Raw genomic sequence first — 27,500 nt, 5'->3', positions numbered from 1 at the left:
CCCAAACCATTGCCAGCCGCCCATTGAAAATACATAGAACCGCCTGAGTTACGCTGTTTACTTTCCATTTTTTTTATTATTATTTTATTTATACCATGCGGGCTTTTTACGGGAATTTATGGGCCAAAGGGGATACTTTTTAAGGAAACCGTTGCCCTGAGTGAGGAAGCCCAACCTACACTCGGACCGTGGACAGGATTCGAACCCGTGCGCTTGGAGACCCCTCGGACCCCAAAGCACGCATGGTTCCACTGTACCACGCGCCCCTCCTTTATTTTATTTTTTATCCATGTTCCGAGGCCTTAAAAGACTCGTAAAACTCGTATATGTATCCATGTATTTATGTATGTCTGTATCAACACATTCAGTAAACACACATCCAAACATACAAAGCAGAACACCGCTCGACCCCTCACACAGACACACCCAAACCACTTAAAACACTCCAAAGTAATCCAAACACTGAGAAGTCTATACAGCACCTCAAAATACCCACAAATACACCCAAAACTCCCTAGAGACACCCAGTATCCACCCAAACCATCCCCACACCACAAAACATACCCAAAAACACTCCAGACACACCCAAATCACTTAAAGCACTCGAGGTGATCCCAAAATACACTCAAAACGTCATACAATACCTCAAAATGTCCCCACACACTCTTAAAACACACCTGAGTACTCAAACACACCTCCACAACACATGCAAAATTGGTAAAATATACTTAAACCCATCTAACACACACTGAAAACACGCAAAATGCACCCTAAACACATTTATAGCATCCTGAACACACTCAAAACATCCTGCAACATTACCAAACATATTTAATTAAAATACCCCAAATATATACCAGAAAACATGAGACTGCATTATAAAGAACGGCAAGATTACAAGGGAGACTTACCTAAATATTGTGGCTTGGATCCTCCTCTTCTTCCTCCTTTTCTCCTTTCATCTTCGTCCTCCTCTTTGCTTTCTCTCTTTTTTCTTCCTTCTACTGCTTCCATTTACACGCCAGAACCTAAAAACAAATAAAACCACTTAGAACTCACTAGATAATAGGGAAAATATTGACGAAGTGGGAGGTTGGGAGAAGGAGGCGCCAGACCAGGGCCATGATGAGTCACCACCTTGGCTGTGACGTCATGAGAGCGCGGGAACTGGGGTGACTCGACTAAACTACGTAAATAATTCCAAAAATGACCTATACAAAAAACGAAGCCACGGCCGAATGCCTGATATTTTATAACTTTGCAGATACTTTAACTAATATGCACAACATCAAAACATCTCCAGCCTAACTAGTTTTAAAGAAATGTGTAAATTAAATATTTAAAAGTATAAAAACATTTCCACTTATAACACTGCCAAAACGTCCAGCCATTTCGACTTTATCTTTCCTTCGAAAAATATTAGACAATATAAACTCCCTTCTCAGGCATCTATCAGTTAGCTAGAACCAAAAGTGAACGAATGAACATTATTTATGTAAAACAAAAGTGTTAAAATATAAATTCACTAAAAACTCTTGTAAAGTCCAGCCATTTTCACTTGGCAAGCATTTCAACACACTTTACAGAGTCTGAGGTGTCTCTTAAGGCATTCTACAACGAGCCACACCATCAAACACAAACGTAAACAATAAAAGAAGAAAATATTAAATATAAGTTAAACAGAATTAAACACCGCGTTAAACTCCACATATTTTACTCAATAGGTTGATTTCACACTTAAAAGAGAACAGGCGATACTTGATATTATTAAGGCCCAGTTTGAGCTTGAAATAAAATAGTTCAAAATGCGGAGATGAAAATTTTGACCGTTTAGAAGTTTCAAAGTTACGCTATAAAACACCACTAAACGCCACTTATTTATCAAACAGACGCGCGGAAAACACTTTAAAGGCAAGAAAACATTTTTAGAAACCATAAAAACTTACCATGAAGCCTAATATTATCGTTAGGAAATATATGAAAAAGTATTGGAACCTGCTGGCTTCTGGGGTTCCGGGGGGAGGGGGGGTGCCGGGGAGCCAGTAAGGGCGGCAACATACGGGAACAGCTGGGCGCCATATTGTCTTTATTTTCTTCCCACACCAAAATCAAGACTTATTGGGAATATTTGACCACGGAATATGAAATCCTAGAGCAGTGGCTTCATTCTGAGACATGTTTGGCTTGCAGTAAGTGAAAGATGCAAATAATAGTTGGTAATATTGACGATTTGACTCATAACAGCTCGTATTTATCTATCTTTTCAATATCTGGGTAGATTTCAAACTGTTTTCACTCTCATGTGTAAAGGAAACCTAAAAATAAGTTAATGGCCTTAGAAATACCTTATATAAATGGACGTAGGGCAGTGTGGAGGGTTGTGGTCAAGGGGTAATGTTGACTTGGCTTGTAAAGATGGTTCACTGTTGTCTTGGCGCTTGGTGGTGCTACAATTTGCCAAGATTATGGTAACACTTCACAATTGTGTGTATGTATGTATGTATATTTGAGTTGGGTATATATAGGTATGTTCAGGGTGTGTTTACGAGTGTTTGGGTATACAAGAGTGTTTTTGAGTATGTATATCTGTGTGTGATTGTGTCTGGGGGTGTGGCAAGACTGAAAGCCAGACAGTGGACACCCCTGCGGCGGCCACCACCACCACCACCTGTAGATGTGTTTGTGATGGCAGTACGTGTGTAATAATATAATGTCTGTAGCTGATAACTCTATTACTACATTTATTATTAATGAGATATACTTAGACAAATTTCACATATCGATTTATTTGTTATTGTGGCATCTTTCTTTTCCTTATCGTGTCCAGCTATGGTTATTTGGCCAAACAGTAAATATTAAATTGTATCTAGTTTTACAGCGAGTGTTTGCATCTCCCGCGGGTAAAGAAAAAACGAGGTGCTTGAAAGGCAGACTGAGATATTTGTTTTTATCGCCTTTATTTTTGATGTATGCGTGCTTTTGTCTCTATACTGGGATAAATTGACGATAATAGAGAAATATATTATAAATTTCCTCATGCATATCTGGCTTTTTATGGATTGAGAGAGAGAGAGAGAGAGAGAAAGGCAAGAAAGAGGAGAAAATTAGAGAAAGGATAATGAGAGTAACTATAAGCCAGGGTCTCTTAGTCTTTTGTTAACCCTGCTATAACCAGCGGATCTTTTAGCAAATATCTAGACATGGAAAATAATCAAATAAGCCACACCAAGTATTTTCTCAGCCACAACTAAGAGAGAATACAAAAAGATGAGGAAAATAGAGAAGGAAAATGAGCAACTAAGACGCCACTCTCTCAACAAATACCTGGATATAAAAAAGTAATAGAATAAGCCACAACTGCTATTTTGTCAACCACAAATAGGGAAAAGGACAAGAAAAGAAGGAAAATAGAGAAGGGAAAATTAATAACTAAAACTCTGCTCTCTCAATAAATACTTAGACATAAAAAAGTAATAAAATAAGCCACAACAACAATTTTTTCAGCCATAAATAGGGAAAAAGACAAGAAAAGAGGAAAAAAATAGAGAAGGGAAAATGAGCAAATAAGACACAGCTCTCAATAAATACCTAGACATGAAAAAGTAATAAAATAAGCCACAACAATTACTTTCTTAGCCATAAAGAGGAAAAAAGACACGAAAACAGAGAAAAGAAAAGGGAAAATGAGCAACTAAGACGCCGCCAGCCCCGGTATCGCACCCGCCTCTTGTGTTGACTGCTGGGAGAGGAGACTCGCGTTGGTAAAACATCATCGATTTAAAACCCTATTTTCACCCTATTTCCCTGCATGTACTACTGGGATCACTCTATCAAAGCGTGAAGAATACATAGTAGAAGTAATATAAGCACTTGTGATTTAGAAGACGGTGTAAATAAGGGTTACTTTTTAGATAAACACATGTTAAACTGTAGTACATGATACTTTTCAGTTTTATTTATTTTTTTTCCAGTATTTTCACGCTACACAGGAGTATTTAATGACTGTAGGTGTATTTAAGATATAGAAATTAATTAGAATACAAAATACAGGCTATGGTAGAGAGAAATAGCTTAAAATTGTAGTAAGGTGGGTTGACTGTTCTCCCGGTCAGTTTTACAGTTTCACCAAGCCGTGGACGCTGTGTGGTGACTGGTGTTGGTTTGGTGAGCAGTGTAGGGAATTCATTGACAGTTTGTGGCATTTCCAGTGTTGATTTATGTTATTTTTCGATTTTGGCGGGGTTTTTTTTCTTTTTTTCGATTCTGCTTACGAGGAGGGAGGTATTCAAAGGATGGAGGACATTGGAGGTGTAGGTATTGGGGTACTTGAGGTCCATGAATTAATTAAAGGAGGATGTACAGGCTGGGAGATGGAGAAATAGCTTTAAATTGGAGTAATGTTAGTAGGAGGATGGGTTGACTGTTCTCCAGATGAGTTTTGTAGTTTCACCAAGCCATGGACGCTGTGTGGTGACTGGTGTTGGTTTGGTGACCAGTGTAGTGAATTCATTTATAGTTTGTGGCATTTTTGTTGTAAATTCTGGAGTTACTGTGATGGTGGCGGCTGCGGCGAGGGTTGTTTTCTTGTTGCCCACCTGGTCACTCCAAAGACTTCATACCTAGATGCAGAATACCTTATTATTTTTATTTATTTATTTATTTTATTTTATTCTTTTTTTTTTTTTTTTTTTTTTTTCATTTATTTATTTTTTTTCATATCGTGGGCTTTTCACGTGGATTTATGGGGTAAAGGGGATGCTTCTTGTGGGACCCCCTATCTCAAAGCCCACCTGCTAGGAAACCATTGCCCCGAGTGAGGAAGCCCAACCTACACTCGGACCGTGGACGGGATTCGAACCCGTGCGCTTGGAGACCCCTCGGACCCCAAAGCACGCCTCCAATTAAGACAACTTGTAGAGAGTCTGGCACTATCCTAATATAGACATCCCTCCAGCTGTCCTCATTTCCCTTCGCAGCTTTCACTCACTTGACGAGACGTGGGAAATGAGAATACGACCAAAACTAACCTAACCTAACCCAGCATGACCTAACCACACTATTGGTTTGAAGGGCTCTGAGGAAAACACATCAGCTGTGTGTGTGTGTGTTAGCTGGGTTAGGTTAAGTTAGGTTAGGTTAGGACTAGGGTGAGGTGAGGTTAGGTTAAGCTAGTTTAGGTTCAGTGATTGAGGCCCCAGTAGTGGTCTCTACGTCCCGGGAACATCGCGACCACACCTGGCAGACAGCAGGTATGGGGTGTGTCCCAGGCCAGGAGTAAGGGGTCGAGTGTCTCCCCCGTGCTATTACAGGTGTGTCAGCCCTGCAGGTTTGGGCTGGCATGTATACTATAGCATACACTCACTCACTACTATTACTATTATTATTATTATTATTATTATTATTATTATTATTATTATTATTATTATTTTTTATTATTATTATTATTACTATTATTATTATTATTACTATTATTATTATTATTATTAGTGTTAAGTATGTTTTGTTTAACTCTTGTATGTCAATTGTTGTATGAAACTTGAAATTCTCTCTCTCTCTCTCTCTCTCTCTCTCTCTCTCTCTCTCTCTCTCTCTCTCTCTCTCTCTCTCTCTCTCTCTCTCTCTCTAACCTAACGCCTCCTTTCCCCTGGCAGCGGCAGCAATGACAGAGAACGTGAAGTCTTGGCTTTACTCTTTCTGCGGCAAGAAGAAAATCACTCCCAACTATGAGGTCCGCAATTCAGGTGAGTCAGTCAGTGGTCACCTTTCCTAACCTGTCTGTTCCCTCTCTATACCTTCCCACACCTGTCCACACCTGTCTATCTCTCCATACTTTCTTTTTTTTTATTTATTTTTTTTTGGGGTGGGGTTAAAACTGGCCAAGGGTTACGTAAAACAAAAACTAAATAAATAAATAAAGACCCACTTAGTTGCCAGCCCCCTTGCAGGTCTGAGAGTTAGCCACAAAGGGATAAATGTGTTGAAACCTCTTCTCTCTTAAATGAAGTCAAGTCACAGGAAGGTGGAAATACAGAAGCAGGCAGGGAGTTCCAGAGTGTGCCAGAGAAAGGGGTGAAGGATTGAGAGTACTGGTTAACTCTTGCATCAGGGAGGTGGACAGAATAGTGGTGAAGGATTGAGAGTACTGGTTAACTCTTGCATCAGGGAGGTGGACAGAATAGTGGTGAATTCTTGCATCAGGGAGGTGGACAGAATAGTGGTGAAGGATTGAGAGTACTGGTTAACTCTTGCATCAGGGAGGTGGACAGAATAGTGGTGAAGGATTGAGAGTACTGGTTAACTCTTGCATCAGGGAGGTGGACAGAATAGTGGTGAAGGATTGAGAGTACTGGTTAACTGTTGCATCAGGGAGGTGGACAGAATAGTGGTGAAGGATTGAGAGTACTGGTTAACTGTTGCATCAGGGAGGTGGACAGAATAGTGGTGAAGGATTGAGAGTACTGGTTAACTCTTGGGAGGTGGACAGAATAGTGGTGAAGGATTGAGAGTACTGGTTAACTCTTGCATCAGGGAGGTGGACAGAATAGTGGTGAAGGATTGAGAATACTGGTTAACTTATGGAGATGGACAGACTAGTAAAATGACTGAGCACTGACAAGCTAACCCTTCCAAACCTGTCTACATGTGTGTCTCCTAACACCTGTCAAACTAACCTCTCCAGACCTGTCTATCTCCTTCTTTCTCTCTCTCTATACCTCCCCACACTTACCCAAATGTGTCTACACCTTCTCTGTCTTTCCAAACCTGCCTATTGTCGTTTTATATCTTTCCAAGCCTGTTTATCATTTCTATCTATCTATCATCCCTCTATACCTTTCCAAACCTGTATCATCGTTCTATACCTTTCCAAACCTGTCTGTTGTCTCTCTATATACTTCCAAACCTGTCAATACCTTTCCAAACCTGTCTGTTGTCTCTGTATACCTTTCCAAACCTGTCTCTGTATACCTTTCCAAACCTGTATCATCTCTCTATACCCTTCCAAACCTTTCCTTACCTTACCAATCCTGTCAATACCTTTCCAAACCCATATCATCTTCGTATACCCTTCCAAACCTGCCTGTGCTTGTCTTTCAGGGCCCAAACAGCGGCAGAGGTTCCTGTGTGAGCTGAGGGTGCCTGGCTACAACTATGTGGGTGTGGGCAACTCCACCAACAAGAAGGACACTCAGGCTAACGCTGCTCGAGACTTTGTGCAGTTCCTCATTAGACAAGGAGAGGTGTCTATCAATGATGTACCGGATTTACAGGTGTGTTGGAGAGGGAAGGGGGTGTGTTTGGTGGTGTTGGAGAGGAAAAGGGGTGTGGGAGAGGAAGAGGTGTGTTGGAGAGGGAAGGGGTGTGTTTGGTGGTGTTGGAGAGGAAAAGGGGTGTGTTTGGTGGTGTTGGGGTGTAAAGGAGAGGGAAGGGGTGTGATCGGGTGTGTTGGGGTGTCTGTCAATGATGTGCCAGAGTTGCAGGTGTGTGGGGGTCTTCTGGGGTGTGTTGGAGAGGGAAATGGGGGTGTTGGGGTGTGTTGAAGAGGGAAGGGGTGTGATTGGGTGTGTTGGGATGCTTGTCAATGATGTGCCGGACTTGTGGGTGTGTGTGGGGGTGTTCTGGGGTGTGTGGGGGAAGGAAAGGGGTGTTGGGGTGTGTTGAAGAGGGAAAGGGGTGTGTGTGTGTTAGGAAAGTCTATTTATCTATCCACCCATCCACCTATCCGTTTATCTATCCACAGGGCGACAGCGGCGGCGGTGGTGGTGGCGGCGGCAGCAGCGGCAGCAGCTTGACTAGTACCAATAGTGGTGATGGACAACCCTCTCTAATGGGGCCAGCTCCGGGGCAGGGACAGGGGCAGGGGTCAGGGGGAGGCATGTTTGGGGACGGCCTGCTGCCCCTCTCCGCCCCCATGGCTCCCGTCCCCGGCCTGAGGGATGAGGGGAATGTGTACCTCCCCATACAGAGAGGTGGCCGCCCCATGACATATATGGAACGTGTGGAGGAGAGGAAGGCTGTGGAGGAGGTAGGTGGTGGTGGTGGTGGAGGATTAGGAGATGGTGATGGTGGTGGAGGAGGTGGTTGTGGTGGTGGTGGTAGTGGAGGAGGAGGAGGAGGAGATGGTGATGGTGGTGGTAGTGGTGGAGGAGGAGGAGGAGGAAAATGTGGTGTTGGAAAAGGAGGAGGAGGAAAATGTGATGGTGGTGGAAGAGAATGAGGTCGGTGGAGGAGGAGGAGGAGGAGGAGGAAGAAAATGTGGTGGAAGAGAAGGAGGAGATTGTGAATGGAAGGAATGAAAATGTGGAGGAGTTATGTGATGGTGGTGGTGGTGGTGGAGGAAATTTTAAAGATGAGTGTTTTTTAGAGGTGGATGAGAGAGAGAAAATGGAAGATGAGGAGGAGGAGGTGGGTATGTGGAAGAGTGTGTGGAGGAGGAGGAGGAAATTGGAAGTGGAAGAAAGAAAAATGTGATGGATTTAAAGTGGAGTAGTGTTGATAGAGGTGGATGAGAGGGAGGAGTTAGAGGAGGAGGAGGAGGAGGAGGGAGTTCTTAAAGGTGGATGTGAGAAGAAGAGGAAGACTTTAGCTAACAACCACTTCTTCCACATAACTCCACTTCCACAAACAAAATAGTGGACTGTAGCAAAGTTTTAGTGGAATTTAGCAAACTTTTACTCCCTCTCCACCTCTTCCACTTAACTTTTCTCCACTGACAAACAAAATAGCGGACTTTTAGTGAACTTTCAGCGGACTTCAGCAAACTTTAGTGGACTTTTTACTGTCACTCCACTTTTCTCCACTAGCAAACAAAATAGCGGACTTTAGCGAACTTTTTACTGCCACTCCACCCGTTCACCTCCCGTCTTCCATCCAGGCGGAGGACGTGGATCTGACGGCCAACATCCACGGGAACTGGACTGTGGAGAACGCCAAGTCTCGCCTCCACATGTTCCTGCAGACCAACAAAATAAAAGCGGATTACAAATACAGTGCCATCGGTCCGGACCATAACAGGTACCCCACTCCACACCTGCTCCACACCCGCTCCACACCTTCCCACACCTGTCAAAAAAAAACTGCTTCACCTGTCATAAATTCCTCCACATATCTAAATTTTTTCCACATCTGCTTCACATGTATCAGTATTTTCCACACCTGTCAAATACTGTTCCACTTAATACTAGTCCACATCTGTTCCACTCCATCAAAAAATTTCCACACCTGTCTAAAACTTCTCCACACCTACTCAATACCTCTTAAACTGTTCACATTTGTTCCACACCTACTCCACACCTGCTCCACATCTGTCCTAGTACTGAAGGGGTTAAATTTCATGTCCTAATGCCTAATATTATAAGTACTAAGTGATTTTTATCCACATCTGCTCCACACCTGTCTAAAACTACTCCACATCTTCTCCACACCTGTCAAAGAAAACGTAATTCAGTTTTTTTGCGTCATTTTCATTATTTAATTTATTTTATTTATTTACGAAGTTTTATTTATTTTTGTTATTCATTATTCAAGATTTATTTAGTTATTTTGTTGATCTAGTTTTGTTTATATATTTATTTATATATTTATTCTTTTATTTATCTATTTTTTTTTTTTTTTTTATTATTCACGATTGATTTTAATTTTGTTTGTTTTTATTTAGAATTGTGTGGTGGTGTTCCTATCAATGTGTCTCTTTTTCACCACCGTTCAGTTTGCAGGTCGCTGAGGAGAGCTTGCCGAGTGCTTTGTTTTCAAGGTTCATTGCTGGTATTTCTCTCTCTCTCTCTCTCTCTCTCTCTCTCTCTCTCTCTCTCTCTCTCTCTCTCTCTCTCTCTCTCTCTCTCTCTCTCTCTCTCACATTTTTACAAGTATTTCCTGATTTGTTTTCTCTTCCTCTTACTCCTACTCCTCTTTCTCTTCCCCCTTCCATCTTTTCTTTTTGTTATATTTCTCCTCCTCTTTCTCTTCCTCTTCTACCTTTCCTTCTATATAAACAAGCACGTAATCTTTCCTTCTGTCCTCCTCTTCCTTCCTCCTCCTCCTCCTCCTGCCCCTCCTCCGTGAGTGGTGTGTGTTCAGGTATCCTTGTAGAGACATACTTCCACCTTTCCTTCTATATAAACAAGCACGTAATCTTTCCTTCTGTCCTCCTCTTCCTTCCTCCTCCGTGAGTGGTGTGTGTTCAGGTATCCTTGTAGAGACATACTTCCACCTTTCCTTCTATATAAACAAGCACGTAATCTTTCCTTCTGTCCTCCTCTTCCTTCCTCCTCCTCCTCCTGCCCCTCCTCCGTGAGTGGTGTGTGTTCAGGTATCCTTGTAGAGACATACTGAAGGGGTTCACTGTGTTCAGACTTGGGTACCTGACAGAGTAATGAGAGTGAAGGGGGTGCTGAGGCTGGCCTGGCTGGGGTGCTCTTAGCTGGGGTACTGTTTACATCACCTTTGTCTGCTTAACCTCTTCAGTACTGAGATACATTTTTACCTTGATTTTTGGGGTGGTGTTAGATTATTTTTGCATTAGGAAGGGTCTATGAAGGATTTTTGCATTAGGAAGGGTCTATGAAGGATTTTTTGCATTAGGAAGGGTCTATGAAGGATTTTTGCATTAGGAACAGTCTATGTGGATGGTTTTTGCATTAGGAAGGGTCTATGGAGGTCAGAAGATTAATGGCCACAGTCTTCACTATTTTGATCCCTTCAGTACTGGGACACATTTTTTTATCTAGAGATTTATGTACCATTAGACCATTTTGTTGACATTAGGAAGAATCTATGAAGGTCAGAAGAGTAATGGCCACAGTCTCCACTATTTCAATCCCCACATAAGTTTCTGAAGCTGTATCAAATCACCACATACTAACTAGAGTGAATATGGAAATGCGTCATGGTACTGAAGGGGTGAAGGTGGAAGGCCAGAGTGTCAGCCCTCAGCCCCACAGCCAGGCAAGACCAGTGGTGTGTTATGCTCCTCACTGACCTGATGTGACATTTGGGTTAGTATGGGGTGGTGTGGTGACTCAAGCTCTGAGGTGAAGCCATGGGATGAAGAGTGAAGCCTTTTCTTTTCCTTTTGGTGTTTGGGGTGGTGCAGTGTTTGAACCATGAAATAAAAGCATGAAGCCTTTTTCTCATGGTGTATGGGAGAGTGTAGTGTTTGAAGCCATGAGATTAAAGCATGAAGCCTTTTTCTCATGGTGTATCATTGGTGTGGTTGGTGTAGTTTGAAGCCTCATGGTGTGTAGGGTGGTGTAGTGTTTGAGGCCATGAGACAAAGAGTGAAGGCTTTCTCTCATGGTGTATGGGATGGAGTAGTGAGTGGAGCCATGAGGCAGAGAGTGAAGAGCCATGAGGCAGAGAGTGAAGAGCCATGAGACAAAGAGTGAGTGAAGCCTTTCTCTGATGGTGCAGTAATGTATGGTGGGTGAAGCCATGAGTGAAGCCATTCCTCATGGTGCTGTGGTGCCTGGGAGGAACACTGCTCTGCTCTACTCTGCTTGGTGAAGCCTGGCACTGTGGCACCACTGGCTGGGCACACAGGCTGAAGGTGCCCCCTCTGTGCCCAGCCAGTGTTGCCAGCCGGCTCTGTAACTGCAGGGAGGTGCGATGTGGCCGCCTCCTCTGTGCCCCAGGCCTGGCCATCCACCACTCACACACACACACACACACACACACACACACACACACACACACACACACACACACACACACACACACACACACACACACACACACACACACATGCATATGCACATGCTAGAATCCCTTTTATACACACACTTGAGCGTGTGCACGCTCACATGCAGATACCAGAACCCCTATTATATGCACGGGCATGCGTGCACACACACACACACACACACACACACACACACACACACACAGTTAGGCAAGGTGTTGGTGGCCAGGGCTGGGGCACAGAGAGCCCTGCTTGATGATACATGAGAGAAGTGTTCCCCCCAGGCTGCAGCAGAGGGACCCCTGCCCCCCTGCCCTCACCAGACCTGCACCACACTCAGGTAAGTCCTTGCCAGGGAATCCACTCCTTTCAGACAGGTGTACAATGTAAAGCAGTATCAAAGAGAAGATGTAATGAGTTTTGTGTGTGTATTGATGTGTGCTGAGGTGTGTTAAGGTGGCAGTGTTAGCTTTGGATAGGTTAGTGAGGTCTCTACTCAGAAACACTTTGCTCTCTCACCACGACTTTCCCAAGACCACAGCGATGATTAGTGTGGTTTTTAAGAGTGTTAATAATATAGAAATCTTGTCACTCTGCCTCTAGAACCATAAAACACCTTAAAAAAAACTTGTGTAGACATAAATAAAGGCTTTTGAAATAAATAGTGGAGGCGAGGCACAGAAGTCTTACCTCCCACTAACCACGCCTGTGTCTGTGTTGTCACCCTAACCTAACTAACTGAACCTCTCGTCACCACAGGAGCTTCGTGGCTGAGATGTCGTTCTACGTGAGGCAGCTGCAGAGAAGTGAGTGTGTGTGTGTGTGTGTGTGTGTTTGTATGTGTGTTTCTTTGTGTATTTAGGTCACTTTTGTTTGTCTTGTCTTGTTTAGTTGTGTGTGTGTGTTTGTGTTTGCGGTCACTTCTGTTTGCCTTGTTTACTTATGGTTTGTTTGTTTATTAAGTGTTTGGTTTGGTCGCTTCACTCTCTGGTTGAGTTATTTAGCTTGTTTATTAAAGATTGTTTGTTCTGAGTGGTGTGTTTGGTCGTAATCTATTCATGTTTCTTATCTTCTGTCAATGAAAACTAATTTATTCTTTCATTTTTTTTCATCTTTTTCATCTTGTCATTAAAAACAACTTATTCATTTATTTTTCCTTCCTTTTCTTCTTCTGTCAATGAAAACACTATCTTATTTACTCATTTTTCCTTCCTTTTCTTCTTCCGTCAATGAAAACACTAACTTATTCATTCATTTTTCCTTTTCATCTTCTGGCAATGAAAACACTATCTTATTTACTCATTTTCCTATTTTCTTCATATAAAAACACCATCTTACTCATTTTTACTCATTTTCCTTGCTTTTCCTTTTTTTTTCCCAGACATCTATGCGAGGGAGACAGGTTCCAATAAGCATGCGGCCAGCAAGAGTTGTTCCCTGTCCATCGTGCGCCAACTGTTCCACCTGAATGTGATTGAGGCGTTCTCTGGCACCCTCAAGAAGAAGGAGAGTGAGAAACTTAAACCATACGATGTGGTGCTCGTCCCGGACCTTGTGACGCAGTTAGATGCCACTCTTAAGAGTACTGGGGTGGTGCCGGTGTTCCCTGTGAGTGTTGGTGGTGGTGGTGGTGGTGGTGGTGTTGATTTCTCTTTTCTACTCTTTTTCTCTTTCTCTCTCTCTCTCTCTCTCTCTCTCTCTCTCTCTCTCTCTCTCTCTCTCTCTCTCTCTCTCTCTCTCTCTCTCTTTTCTTCCTGTTTCTTATCTTTATCATGTCCTTCACCCCCACCCTACCTCACCCCACCCCCCAAATCAATCCTTTATTATTATTATTGATTCATTTTATTTATTTATATTAATTTTACTTATTCATTTATTATTTTCATCCATTCATATATTATCAGCATTTTTCACCCCACCCCCCCATAGTGTAAACTAATCCAAATTTTTGCCAGGGGAACGACCCAACTGCCTCGGTGAACCTGGCCTCCGACGTGAAGCTGGCCGAGTTTGACACCCCTGAGGCACCACCCAGCACAGGGGGCATTGTGTCCTGGTCCCCCCCTCAGCCCAACTGGAACCCTTGGACATCCTGCAACCTGGACGATGGACCCATGGCTTCGATGAGTGTACGTCTGTGTGTCTGTGTGTGTGTGTTTGTGTTTACCGATTTGTATGTTACAGGGTTGGAGTGGGGCTGGGGGCTCCTAGTGACCTGTCTCCCTATCTACTTTTATCCTACTTTTCCTTCAATTTGTGGACACTTTCTGGTGATACAATCTCTCCACTCAAGCCGACCCAGATGTCCACCGTCCTGTGTGGAAAACTGAGCTTTTTAATGTCCCTCAAACACTGACTTTTCATGATTTTGGAGTGTCCTCTTGTCTGTCTATCTCCATCCTCCGTCAGTGTTACCAGGTGTTGTCTGTCTACCTCCATCCTCCGTCAGTGTTACCAGGTGTTGTCTGTCTATCTCCATCCTCCGTCAGTGTTACCAGGTGTTGTCTGTCTATCTCCATCCTCCGTCAGTGTTACCAGGTGTTGTCTGTCTATCTTTTCCCTACGGTTCACTGTCTTGTACATCGTTATTAGGTCTCCTCTCTTCCGTCTGTCCTTCAAAGTTGGTAGTTCCATTTCCTTCAGTCTTTCTGCATAGGAAGGTCCTTCATCTCTGGCACCATCTTTGTGGCAGTCCTTTGGATTTTTTCTAGTTTCCTGTGTCCCTTTGTGTGTGTGTGTGTGTGTGTGTGTCTGTGTCTGTGTGTGTTTACTGGTACAAACAAAACAACTGCTTGTACATCTACTGGTAAAAAAAAAATAATAATTCTCTCTCTCTCTCTCTCTCTCTCTCTCTCTCTCTCTCTCTCTCTCTCTCTCTCTCTCTCTCTCTCTCTCTCTCTCTCTCTCTCTCTCTCACACACACACAAGAGGACATGGTTTTAAGTTGAATTTAATGGTTTTTGTAGAAGAGATGTCAAGAAGTGGTCTAGTTTCCCTCATAGAGTTGTGAACAGTTGAGTGAACTTGAGGAGGAGGTTGTAATGGCTGGCACTGTGCACACCTGTAAGGAGAAACTTGATGGAAGATATGGAGACGAGACACCATGAGTTTGTTCCCCTCCTGTAAACCACAACTAGGTAAATACACGCACACAACACAGCACAGCACAGCACAACTCAATACAACACAACACAACAGCTAACATGTCCTTACCTTAACAGAAGAACCTGGACCAGCTGAGCCAGTCGATGCAGCAACATTTCCAGGACCGCCTGCAGACCGACAGCCGGCTCCAGCACATGATGAACCAGCGCAAGGACTTACCTGTCTTCAGCAAGAGACAGGAGATTCTGGCCGCTGTTTATGACAACCCCGTCACCATCATCAGGGGCAACACCGGCTGCGGCAAGACCACTCAGGTACTGCCCCCGTCCCTGCCTCCCTCCCCTGGACCCTAACTTGATCCAAACCTCACCCTAACTTAATCTTGTTTCTATTAACAGGGAAGGGTTCAGGCAAGACCACTCAAGTACTGCTCCCCCTCCCCCTCCCTCGCACCTTCCTAACTTGATCCTAACCTCATCCTAACTTACCATAACTTAGCCTAACTTAATCCCTTCACTATCAAAGGCTATGGCAAGTCTACTCAGGTACACCATCCCCCCTCTCGTCCTACCACACCTGACCTTCCCTCAAGCCTAACTTATTCTAACTTGCCTAACTTAATCCATCGTCAGGGGTAGACCACTCAGGTACCCCCTCCCTCCCCTCCCCTTGACCCTAACTGGACCCGTAATTTAGCTTGAATTACCCTAACTGTATCGTAACTTAGCCAAACTTGCCTTAACTTAGCCCAGCTGTCCGTACTTATCCTTGAACACACACACACCCACCCACCCACCCACCCACGCTAACACAGCCGTCTTTCTACAGGTGTGCCAATACATCCTGGACGATTATATACAGTCTGGATCCGGCGCTTACTGCTCCATTGTGATCACCCAGCCGCGTCGCATCTCAGCTGTCTCCGTGGCCGACCGCATCGCCTGTGAGCGTGCCGAGGAGCTGGGACGCACCGTGGGGTATACTGTCAGGTGCGGCGAGTGTTCCTGTGGTGTTGTGGTGGTGGTTCTCAAGTTTCTAGTCTATTTGTTTCATGAAGTTGTTATTATCCATCCTGCAGTGTTTAATCCGTCATCCTTCTATTGAGAGTTTTTAAAGAGAGTAGTGTATTTGTTACTCTAGTGGTGTTGATGTTAAATATTTCACCAAGAACGCTTATGTTTTAACCTACAGTCTTATACATTTCTCATTCTACAAGTTTTATTTTTCTTCCTTGTGGTAAAGATTTATTCAAGAACTGTTGTATTTTGCATCTCAAGGTGAAAATAGTGAAGACTGTGGCCATTAATCTTCTGACCTCCATAGACCCCTCCTAATGTCAATAAAATGGCCAAATTGTACACAAATCTCAAAGTGAAAAGGGATTAAAATAGTGAAGACTGACCATTAATCTTCTGACCTCCATAGACCCTTCCTAATGTCAACAAAATAGCCAAATCATACACAAATCTCAAGGTAAAAATGTGTCCCAGTACTGAAGGAGTTAACTAGCCTATTCTATCCTATCCTAATCCCATCCTCCGATCCCTGCAGGTTTGAGAGCGTCCTGCCAAGTCCTTACGGTTCCATCCTGTTCTGTACGGTGGGTGTGTTGCTGCGGAAGCTGGAGTCCGGCCTGCGTGGTGTGTCGCATGTGATTGTCGACGAGATCCATGAAAGAGACATCAACACCGACTTCATCCTTATTGTTCTGCGAGACATGGTGGGTGTTGTGGGGTGTTGCTGGGTGTTGAGTGAAGGAAAGAGAAGTGATAAAAATGAAGTTAGAGATTTATGAGAGGGACATCAACACCAACGTCATCCTTATTGTACTGAGACATGGTGGGTGTTGTGGTGTGTTGTGGGTGTTGTTGGGTGTTGAGTGAAGGAAAGAGAAGTGATGAAAATGAAGTTAGAGATAGTAAAGATTCATGAGAGGGACATCAACACCAACTTCATCTTATTGTACTGAGACATGGTGGGTGTTGTCGGGTGTTGCTGGGTGAAGGAAAACAAAAAAGAAAATTACCAACAAAAAATAAAGTGAGAAAGATTAGAGAAAGTAAATGAAATGTGAGAGAAAGCTGAGAAAAGGGAAGGACAAATTAGAGATAGCAAAAGAAAATTTAAAGAAAGTGAGAAAAAGTAAGAATATTTAATGAAGTAAGCAATGCAATCGGAATCCTCTTCAGTACCAGGACCCATTTTCATATTCATTCTGGTGACTATTTGGTGATTTTCTACAGCTTCAGAAACATATGTTGGGATTAGAATAGTGAAGACTGTAGCCGTGTGTGTGTGTGTGTGTGTGTAAATAGGTCAAATTAATTCCCTAACATCATCTTTTCTAATAATGTGTGTGTAGATTGATACAAATTGATACCTTTTTCATCATTTATTCCAAGAGGTGTGTGTGTGTGTGTGTGTGTAGTAGATAGGTAAGATCAATAGCCATTCATCGTCTTTCCTAACAAGTGTGTGCATAGATGGATCAAATTAACAGTACCCTTTTATCATTATTCTAACAGATGTGTGTGTGTGTGTGTGTGTGTAGATAGACAAAACTAATACTATCATCTTCCATCCAGTGTGTGTATAGATAGATACAAACTGACACTGTTTCATCACCTCTTATCGTGACAGGTGCGTGCGTTCCCCGACCTGCGCATCATCCTCATGTCGGCCACCATCGACATCTCCCTCTTCCACAACTACTTTGGCAACCCCGTAGTGATCGAGGTGGAGGGGCGCGCCTTCCCCGTGCAGGAGTACTTCTTGGAGGACTGCGTGGAGCTCACCAAGTTTGTGCCGCCACCAGACACAAAGAAGAAGAACAAGAAGGTGAGGCACTGCTGCTGATTTCCCTTCTGTTAATGCTGTTACTGTGATTACTGCTACTACTACTACTACTACTGCTGCTGCTGCTGGTTTTTTTTTTTTTATGCAAGACTACGACTAGCGGCCTGCCCTAACCTAACCTAATCAAATCCATCTTTAAGCTAACCTAACTCAACCTAATGGGCTCTTCAACCTAACCTAATCACTTTTTAAGCTAGCCTAATCAAACCTAACCCAATAAATTTCCCAACCTCACCTAATCTGTCTCTAACATAGTCTAACCTAATTTATCCCCCTCCCGTAACCACACCACCACTGACCCCACACCACTCCCATCGCAGGACAAAGAGGATGAGCTTCCAGGCGACGAACCGGAGGAGAACTTGAACATAGTAAGATCGACACTCTATTCTGAAGCCACTCGCCAAACGATGTCCCAGATGAATGAAAAGGACATGTGTTTTGAGCTGGTGGAGGCGTTACTCAAGTACATCGACTCCCTGGGTGTCACCGGTGCTGTCCTGGTGTTCCTCCCAGGCTGGAATATCATCTTTGCCCTCATGCGACACCTCAATCAACACCCGGTCTTTGGTAAGTGGTGTGAGGTGAGGGTGAGGGAGATACAGAGAAGGCAGGAAGGGAGAGGAATATTAATAGAAGGAGAAATGAGAGGAAATAAAGGGAGAGAGAGAGAAAGAAAGAAAAACTGGTAGGAGGAAGAGAAGAAAGAAAAAGAGAAATGAGAAGAAATAAAGGAAGAGAGAGAGAGAAGGAAAACTGATAGAAGGAGAGGGAGAAGAAATAAAAGCCATGGAGGAGGAAAGGAAGAAGGAGAGAGAGAGAGAGAGAGAGAGACTGGTAGGAGGAAGAAAAGAAAGAAAAGGAGAAATGAGAGAAAATAAAGAGAGAGAGGAAAACTGATAGAGGGAGAGAGAGAGAAGAAATAAAAGGCAGGGAGGAGGAAATGAAGAAAGGAAGAGAGAGAGAGAGAGAGAGAGAGAGAAACTGGTAGAAGGAGGAAGAGAAGAAAGAAAATGAGAGAGAGAGAGATTGAGATTGAGATTGAGCTACATAGACACCCTGAAGTCCTGTGTTTGTGTCTCCAGGGGGCAGTCGGTATATGGTGATGCCCCTGCACTCCCAGCTGCCCAGGGAGGACCAGCGGAGGGTGTTCGACAATGTCCCCGACGGTACCAGGAAGGTGAGGCTGTCTTGTCACCATCACCATCACCACCACTATCACTATCACCACTTCCTTCTTTGTCATCATCACCATCAACACCACTACCTTCTTTGTCTCACCATCACTATTACCTTGTCACCAATCACTATCATCAACACCACTGCCTTCTTTCTCTATTACCATCACCACCACCACCATCACCACTGCCTTGTTTTGTCTTTCACCATCATCATCAACATCAACACCATTACCTATCACCATCACCACTACCTTGTTTGTCTGTCACCACCACCACCAGGATATTTGAAGGACCCTATCTGACATCCTTCATAATCCTTCTATCATATTTTACCCCTAGAATCCTTAACCCCTTCAGTACCAGGATGCATTTCCTTATTCATTCTGGTGACTATTTGGTGATTTTATACAGCTTCAGAAACTCATGTTGGGGGTTAGAATAGTGAAGACTGTGGCCATTAATCTTCTGACCTCCATAGATCCTTCCTAATGTCAATAAAATGGTCTAATGGTACACAAACCTCAAGGTAAAAATGTGTCCCAGTACTGAAGGGGTTGAAAAAATTCAGGTAAGGACTCTATGTAACATCCTTCACCATTCCTCACCATCCTAGACTCATGTAAGTACCCTCTAACCTCCCCCACCATCCTATATTCAAGTAAGTAAGATTCTGTAACCTCCTTTACCATCTTTCACCATTCCTCACCATCCTAGATTCAAATAAGTACCCTCTAACATCCTTCACCATCCTAGATCATCCTGGCCACCAACATCGCCGAGTCGTCCATCACCATTAACGACGTGGTGTTCGTGATTGACTCGTGCAAGGCCAAGATGAAGCTGTTCACCTCACACAACAACATGACAAACTACGCCACGGTCTGGGCCTCTCGCACCAACCTGGAGCAGCGCAAGGGGCGGGCTGGTAGGGTGCGGCCTGGCTTCTGCTTCCACCTCTGTAGTAGGGTGAGTATGTGTGTGTGTGTGTGTGTGTGTGCGTGTGTTTTCTCTTATTTGATGTGTTTTTGTAGTTGTTTTTTTGTCTCTTACTTGTGTTTATTTGATTTATTTATTCATTTATGCATTTATTTATCTTTCAGCTAGTTTTTTTTAGTCCATTATTTTTATACCATTACTTATCTACCTATCTACCCATAACCTAACCTAAGATACACCCCAGTGCCCCCTCCCTCCCCCCAACCTAACCTAACTGCCCCCCTAATGTCCCCAGGCCCGCCATGAGCGTCTGGACGAGCACATCACCCCTGAGATGTTCCGCACACCCCTCCATGAGATCAGCCTGTCCATCAAACTCCTTCGTCTGGGCTCCATCGGGGAGTTCCTGTCCAAGGCCATCCAGGCGCCTCCCATTGATGCTGTCATTGAAGCCGAGGTGACCCTGCGTGGTGAGTCCTGGGGAGAGGAGGAGGAGGATAGGGAGGAGATGGTGGTGGTGGTGATGGTGATAGTGGAGGTGGAGAAGGAGATGGTGATAGTGGAGGAGGAGGAGATGGTGGTAGTGGAGTAGGACAGGGAAAAGAAGGAGATTGTGGTGGTGGTGGTGGTGATGGCAGTGGAAGAAGAGGAGGAGATGGTGGTGGTGGTGGTGGTGGTGATGGCAGTGGAAGAAGAGGAGGAGATGGTGGTGGTGGTGGTGCTGGTGGTGATAGTGGAGGAGGAGGAAGAGGTTTTTAGCTTTATTTTCTATCTCACTCTCTCACTTTAGTTTTTACCTCCATTCTCTCTCTCTCTCTCTCTCTCTCTCTCTCTCTCTCTCTCTCTCTCTCTCTCTCTCTCTCTCTCTCTCTCTCTCTCTCCCTTTTTTTTCTCATATTTTTACCTTTTATTTCTTCTTTCTTTTTCTTTTTTACTTTTCCTTTCTTTTTTTTATTTTCACCTTCATTTTCTCACTCATTCTCTTTTCTTTCTTCTCTCTCTCTCTCTCTCCCTTCCCTCCCTCCCTCCCTCCCATCTTTATTTACTTACTCCTCCCACCCCCCCCAGAGATGAAGTGCCTGGACAAGATAGACGAACTGACCCCCCTTGGCCGCATCCTGGCCCGCCTGCCCATTGAGCCTCGCCTGGGAAGATGGTGATTCTGGGTTGCATCTTCTTCTGTGGTGACGCCATGTGCACCATTGCCGCCCATAACTCTTCATCGCAGGAGATTTTCATTATTCGTGAGTGGTGACTGTGTGTGTGTTTGTCTGTACCTCTATGTAAGCCTTTCTCTTTTTTTCTCATTTTTCTCTTTTTTCTCCTTCATTTTTTCCTTCATTTTCTCATCTACAGTATTTACTTATCTATTTATTTTACTCATTTATTTACTTTTTCATTCTCCACCTCACTAATGCAAGAGTTGGCCAGTTTCATCTCTCACGGCCCCCTTCTAACATGGCCCTACAGTCTTAGCACCTCTCTTAAACATCTTCATTTGTTATTTCAATTATCATTATTCTATTATTTCTTTTTTCATCTATTTGTTTTCTCAGTATTTCTTTCTTCACACCCCTTATAACATGGCCCTTCAATCTAACACTCTCCCTTATGCCCTTCATACAGGCTTAACACTTCCATCTTCCTACAGTCTAACACCTTTTTAATCTCCGTTTCAGCCCCAGAGTTCCGACGCCTCAGTCCGTTTCAGAAGTCATTTGCCGCCAGCCGCTTCAGTGACCACATAGCCACCCTGAACGCCTTCTCTTCGTGGGAGGAGGCCAGGGCAGGGGGCGAACAGGCTGAGATTAGCTTCTGTGACTTCAAGGGTCTCTCCATGCCCACCCTGCGTGTCATCTGGGAGGCTAAGGTGATTGACGCTTCCACACACACACTCACGCTCATGCACGCTTCTACACACATACACACACACACGCACGCTTCTACACACACTTGCGCGCACACTCGGTCACACACACACACACACACACACACACACACACACACACACACACACACACACACACACACACACACACACAAACACACACACACTCTCACTCACTCTCTCTCTCTCTCTCTCTCTCTCTCTCTCTCTCTCTCTCTCTCTCTCTCTCTCTCTCTCTCTCTCTCTCTCTCTCTCTCTCTCACATCATCATCATCAGTCAGTCATTATTATCATTTTCATCCTTTCTATCTTTTCTCTCTCCTTCAGCCATCTACATCACCAATCCTTCACCACCACCACCACCACCACATCCTTCGCTCTCCTACAGAACCAGCTGAAGGAACTCCTGGTGAACGCTGGCTTCCCTGAGGAGTGCTTGATACCGCAGCCTTACAATTTCCATGGACCAGACAATAAGCTGGACCTCTTGGTGGGGCTAATGGTTCTTGGACACTACCCCAATGTGTGTGTCCATAAGGAGAAGAGAAAGGTAATGGTTCTTTACTGTTCTACTTGTTCTTGTGGGGTTTTGTTTACTCTCTGGCTTGTATTCTTGAACATTTCCGCAATTCACCTCCACTATTTCAAAAGGCATTATTTAAGTTTACACGAGTTTTTGAAGGTGTTTTTATGGTTCTAGAGGCAGAGTGACAATATTTCTGCTTTATTAACTGGTGAAACACTCTTGAAAACTCTGCAAGTCATCTCTATGGCCTTGGAAAACAGTTGTGTTGAGAGTAGGGCATTTTTAAGCAAGTTTTTTTATGGTTCTAAACGCAGAATGACAATATTTCTACTCTATTGACTGGTGAAACACTCTTGAAAACCCTGCTAGTCATCTCTGCATCCTTAGAAACTAGTCGTGATGAGAGAATAAACCATTTCTAAATAAGGAAGTTAGCTAGATAGATAAACATGAATAGATAGTTTTTTTGTTCATACATAAATAGATAGATAAAATAGATAGGTAGATAACAATGTTTTTCTTCATAAACAGATAGATAGATATATGAATAGACAAAGATAGATAGATGGATAGATAATAATGTTTTTCCTTCATATATAGATAGATAGATAAAATAAATAGATAACAATGTCTCCGTAAACAGATAGACACATAAATATAGCAATAGATAGATAGATAAGTGTTTTTCCTTCATAGATAGATAAAATAGATAACAATGGGTCCTCTCCTGCAGGTGCTGACGACGGAATCCAGGGCAGCTCTGATCCACAAGTCTTCGGTGAACTGCAACAACCGTGAGACGAACTTCCCTTGCCCGTTCTTTGTGTTTGGTGAGAAGGTGAGACTCTGGGCTGCCTTATTGTTGTTGTTGTTGTTCCTTCCTTCATTTTCTTTATTTTTTCATTTTCGTTATTCTTTCATCCATTTCTCTCCATTTTTCATCTCCATCTTCTCTTTCCCCTTCTTTTTTTTTTTATCTCCACCTTCTCTTCTCTACCTCTCCACTTCTCCACCTCTCTCAAACCACTTCCACTAAGCCCTGACCACTTCACTTACCACAAAACTACTTCCACTAACTTATAACCCACTCCACTGGCCCTTGATGCTCCACTAACCTCTCATCCACCTCCTCCACTCCTATGTAACCTCCTCTTCCACCTCCTCTGTCCTTCTCCATCATCCCTCTCCCCTTCCTCCTTCCTGATCCATCTTCCACCTCCTTCCTAACTCTTCCACTTCCTTGTAATCACTCAATTCTCTCTCTCCTCTCCTCTTCCACCTCCTCCATGTCTATATAATCACCTCTTCCTCCTCCTCCTCCTCCTCCACAGATCCGCACAAGGGCCGTGTCGTGCAAGCAGATGACGATGGTGACCCCAATCCACCTGATACTGTTTGGGTGTCGGCGGGTGGAGGCGGTGGATGGCGTGGTGCGGCTGGACGGGTGGATGAATGTCAACATGAGCTCGGAACACGCGGCGAAGATCATGGCGCTGCGGCCCAGTCTGGACGCTCTCATCATTAGGGGCACTGCACAGCCAGACACTATGACGGAGCCCTCACACCATGATGAACAGGTGGGGGTGTGGGGGGTTGTTTATTTATTTATTTTATTTTTTTGTGTGTGTGCGTGCGTGCATATACTCTTCTTTATTCACTCGCTCATTCATTATTTATCTCAGTCTATTAATTCTCTCTCTCTCTCTCTCCCTCTTCCTCTCCCTCCCCCCCGGCCCGACAGGTGATAAACTGTGTGCGTCAGCTGTGCAGGATGAACGCTGGCCGGCACAACATGGAGCAGATCAGCCAGGGCAGCTTCAGCACCCCCCGCCCCCCCAGGATGTTTGGTGCTGGACCCCCCATTAAGAGGATGAGGAGCGAGGATGAGACTGGTGGGTGCTGCTGCTGGAGGAGGAGGAGGAGGACAAGGAGATTGTGGATGTTGGGGTAGTGGAGGAGGAGGAGAAGGAGAAAGAGGAAGAGAAAGAAAAGGAGGACAAGGAGATTGAGGATGTGGAGGTGGTTAAGATGAGGAGGTGGAGATGGAGGTGGAAGAGGTGATAAAGAAGAGGAAGTGGAGGTGGAGGAGATAGAGGAAGAGGAGATGGAGAAGATCAAGGAGGTGGAAGAGAAGATCAAGGAAGTGGAAAAGAAGATGGAGAAGGTGGAAGAGAAGATGGAGGAGGTAATTAAGGAGGGGAAGTAGAAGAGATAGAGGAGGAGAAGATGGAAGCTGTGTTAGTTAAGAAGAGGAGGAGGTGGTTAGGTTAGGTAAGGTAAGGATAGGTTAGGTTAAGTTAAGTTAAGTTAGGATAAGATAGGTCAGGTCAGGTCAGGTCCAATGAACTACTAACATACTAACACACAGAAAATACAAAAATAAAAAATAAATCTCACTCAATAAAAAAAAAAATAATAATACAATAAATCCAGAAATAAAAAAAATTGAATCCAGAAATATAGAAAAAAAGATAAAATAAACAAATAAATCACTTAGAAATAAGAAAAAATAAATCCAGAAATATAAAAAAAAATAAATCCAGAAATTAAATAAAGAAAATAATTAAATCTAACTCTGAAAAATCAAATCAAATAAACAAATAAATCTTCCCAACAGACAATTAAATCCAGAAATATAAAAATAAACAAAATAAACAAATAAAACACTTAGAAATAAAAAAAAAATCCAGAAATATAAGAAATAGATCAAATAAATCAAATAAAAAATAGATAAATCCAGACATTAAAAAAGGATAAAAAAAAATAAATAAATCCAGAAATAAAATAAATAAAAATCAGTAAATCAACTTAGAAAAAATCCAATCTAAACCAATAAATCTCCCCAACAGACGGCGGCGGCGGCGGCGGCTTCAGTCAACCCCCTGGCGGCGGCTACGTCAACAACAGTTCCTTTGGGGGCGGGGCGGCGGGGGCTTCCGGGGCGGCTTTCGGAGCGGCCGGGGTGGATATGGAGGTGGGGGTTACCGGGGCGGGTATGGTGGTGGTGGGGGCTATGGAGGGGGTTACTCCCGTGGTGGTTACATGGGGGGCATGGGTGGCATGGGGGTATGGGGAGTATGGGTGGTATGGGTGGCATGGGGGAGTATGGGTGGTATGGGGGTATGGGTGGCATGGGGGTATGGGTGGCATGGAGGAGAGGGGTATGGAGGGTACGGGTGGCATGGGGGAGAGGGGTATGGGGAGTATGGGTGGCATGGGGGAGGGGTCAGTATTAAGGAATGGGTGTACGTGTTGAGTTTTTATTTCCTTTGTTTTAATTGTGGTTTATTTATTTCCCCATTATTTTTATTTATTTATTTATTTATTATTATTATTTTTATTTATTTATTTTTTTTTTTACAATGAGAAAAACCATTATCCTTTTTTTTTTTTTTTTTTTTTTTTTTTTTTTAAGGGGATGATTTTCTGACACCCTCCATTATCTCCCATTATAATTCTAGTTCATATAGATTCACCATTAATTTCTAAGTCACTATTTGCCAAGATGGTAGAAAGGAACTTGAATGTATCGCTTTAGGGGCTGATTTCCTGACACCCTCCATTATTACCCATTATTTCCCATTATATTTCTACTTCATTTATTTTTACCATTAATTCTTAAGTCACATTTCTTGGGGCAATTAAAAAAAACAAACGTATCTTTTTGGGGGCTAATTTCCTGACACCCTCCATTATTCCCCATTATTTTCCATTATATTTCTTCTATGTTTATTTTCACCATTAATTCTTAAGTTGTATTTCTCAAGGGAATTAAAAAAGCAAATATATCTTTTTTGGGGCTGATTTTCTAACATTTTCCATTGTTTTCCATTATTGCCCCATTATATTTCTACTTCATTTTTATTTCACCATTAGTTTCTAAGTCACATTTCTCGAGGTAATTAAAAAAGCATATGTATCTTTTTTTATGCTGATTTTCTGACATCTTCCATTATTATCCATTATTTTCCATTTTCCCATTATTCTTCACTATGATCTGAGTTCAATTTAGATTCACCATTAATTTTTAAGTCACATTTGCTGAGATGGTAGAAAAATACCTGAATATCTTATCTGTGGGTAATTTTCTGATATCCTCCATTATCTCCCATTATAATCCTGGTTCATTTAGATTTACCATTAATTTCTAAGTCACATTTGGTGAGATGGTAGAAAAAAAACCTGGATGTGCCTTTAATGGGGCACATTTTCTGACACCCTCCATTATCTCCCATTATAATATTAGTTCATGTAGATTCACCATTAATTTCTTAAGTCATTTGCTGAGATGATAGAAATAAACCTGAATGTACCTTTAATGGGGCTGATTTTCTGATACCCTCCATTATCTTCCATTATATTCCTACTTCACTTCGACTTACCATTAATTTGTAAGCCACAAATGCTGCGGAGATTGAACCATGGGACTGATTTTTTTATACCCTCCATTATCTCCCATTATCCTCCATTATATTCCTACTTCACTTCGACTTACCATTAATTTCTAAACCACAAATGCTGCAGAGATTGAACCGAGCACTGTAACTGAAGGATTCACTGTATTTCCCCTTAACAGCCCACAGCCCTATGAATTGCCGCACTGTATGGCACTGAAGTTTGCTAGTGTGTGTGTGTTAGTCCCGCTTACTGTCACCCTTACAAGAATAAACTGTCATTTTACCGCTAGTCTTTTATAAGCAGCCGTGTGTGTGTGTGTGTGTACTATTTGATGTTTGTTGAGTATGGTAGTAGTAGTAGTAGTAGTGGTGGTGGTGATAGTAGGACACATTTTCATATTCTGGTTACTATTTGGTGGTTTTCTACAGCTTCAGAAATTCATGTGAGGGATTAGAATAGTGAAGACTGAGGCTATTAATCTTGTGACCTTCATAGACCCTTCCTAATGTCAATAAAATGGTCTAATCACACAAAATGCGATAAAAAATGCATTCCACTACTGAAGGTGCTAAAATAGGGACGATTTAGCCATTAGTTTTGTGACCCATAGACCCTTCCAAATGTCAATTAAATGGTACATAAATCTCAAGGTAAAAATGTGTCCCAGTACTGAAGGGGTTAAATAGTGAAGACTGGCCATTAATCTGACCTCCATAGACCCTTCCTAATGTCAATAAAATGGTCTAATGGTACATAAATCTCTAGGTAAAAATGTGTCTCAGTACTGAAGGAATTAATACACTTTCATCGATAAACAAAGCCATCAGTTTGGTTTTAAGTCCATTTTCCCTAAAGAAAGTAAGGTAAGGTAAGGTTACCCACCCCTGAGTACCTCCCCATGGCTTGTTTTCACTCTCTCTCTCTCTCGTTCTCTCT

At 43.1% G+C, this 27,500-nt stretch overlaps 2 protein-coding genes across 6 annotated transcripts in view; one reads left to right on the top strand and one right to left on the bottom strand.

Annotated features, from left to right (window-relative positions):
* Positions 1-2,631, bottom strand: part of LOC123519905 — a 40,266-nt gene extending 37,635 nt beyond the window's left edge. For all 5 annotated transcript variants that reach the window (XM_045281614.1, XM_045281605.1, XM_045281632.1 and 2 more), the window contains exons 1-2: positions 2,346-2,631; positions 912-1,028 (exon numbers count right to left, since the gene is read on the bottom strand). In XM_045281614.1, coding sequence (XP_045137549.1) covers positions 912-1,014 — 103 coding nt within the window. In that variant the 5' untranslated portion in view covers positions 1,015-1,028; positions 2,346-2,631. The remainder of the gene's footprint in view (positions 1-911; positions 1,029-2,345) is intronic.
* A 1,076-nt stretch (positions 2,632-3,707) lies between these two features.
* Positions 3,708-25,422, top strand: LOC123519470 (ATP-dependent RNA helicase A protein-like). The gene is given in 24 exon segments (XM_045280789.1): positions 3,708-3,761; positions 5,652-5,741; positions 7,096-7,268; positions 7,739-8,023; positions 8,873-9,012; positions 12,434-12,480; positions 13,056-13,282; positions 13,630-13,803; positions 14,896-15,093; positions 15,608-15,768; positions 16,331-16,499; positions 17,420-17,617; positions 17,956-18,205; positions 18,721-18,815; positions 19,570-19,782; positions 20,048-20,222; positions 20,821-20,895; positions 20,898-20,996; positions 21,432-21,622; positions 22,029-22,190; positions 22,900-23,004; positions 23,498-23,743; positions 23,908-24,058; positions 25,016-25,422. Coding segments are annotated over 23 exon segments (4,023 nt in total). The 5' UTR covers positions 3,708-3,761; positions 5,652-5,659.
* The last annotated feature ends 2,078 nt before the right edge of the window (positions 25,423-27,500 follow it).

Source organism: Portunus trituberculatus, chromosome 7, assembly GCF_017591435.1.
Source record: "Portunus trituberculatus isolate SZX2019 chromosome 7, ASM1759143v1, whole genome shotgun sequence".
Classification (NCBI taxonomy): Eukaryota; Metazoa; Arthropoda; class Malacostraca; order Decapoda; family Portunidae; genus Portunus; species Portunus trituberculatus.
This window is presented reverse-complemented; position numbering and strand designations above follow the sequence as displayed.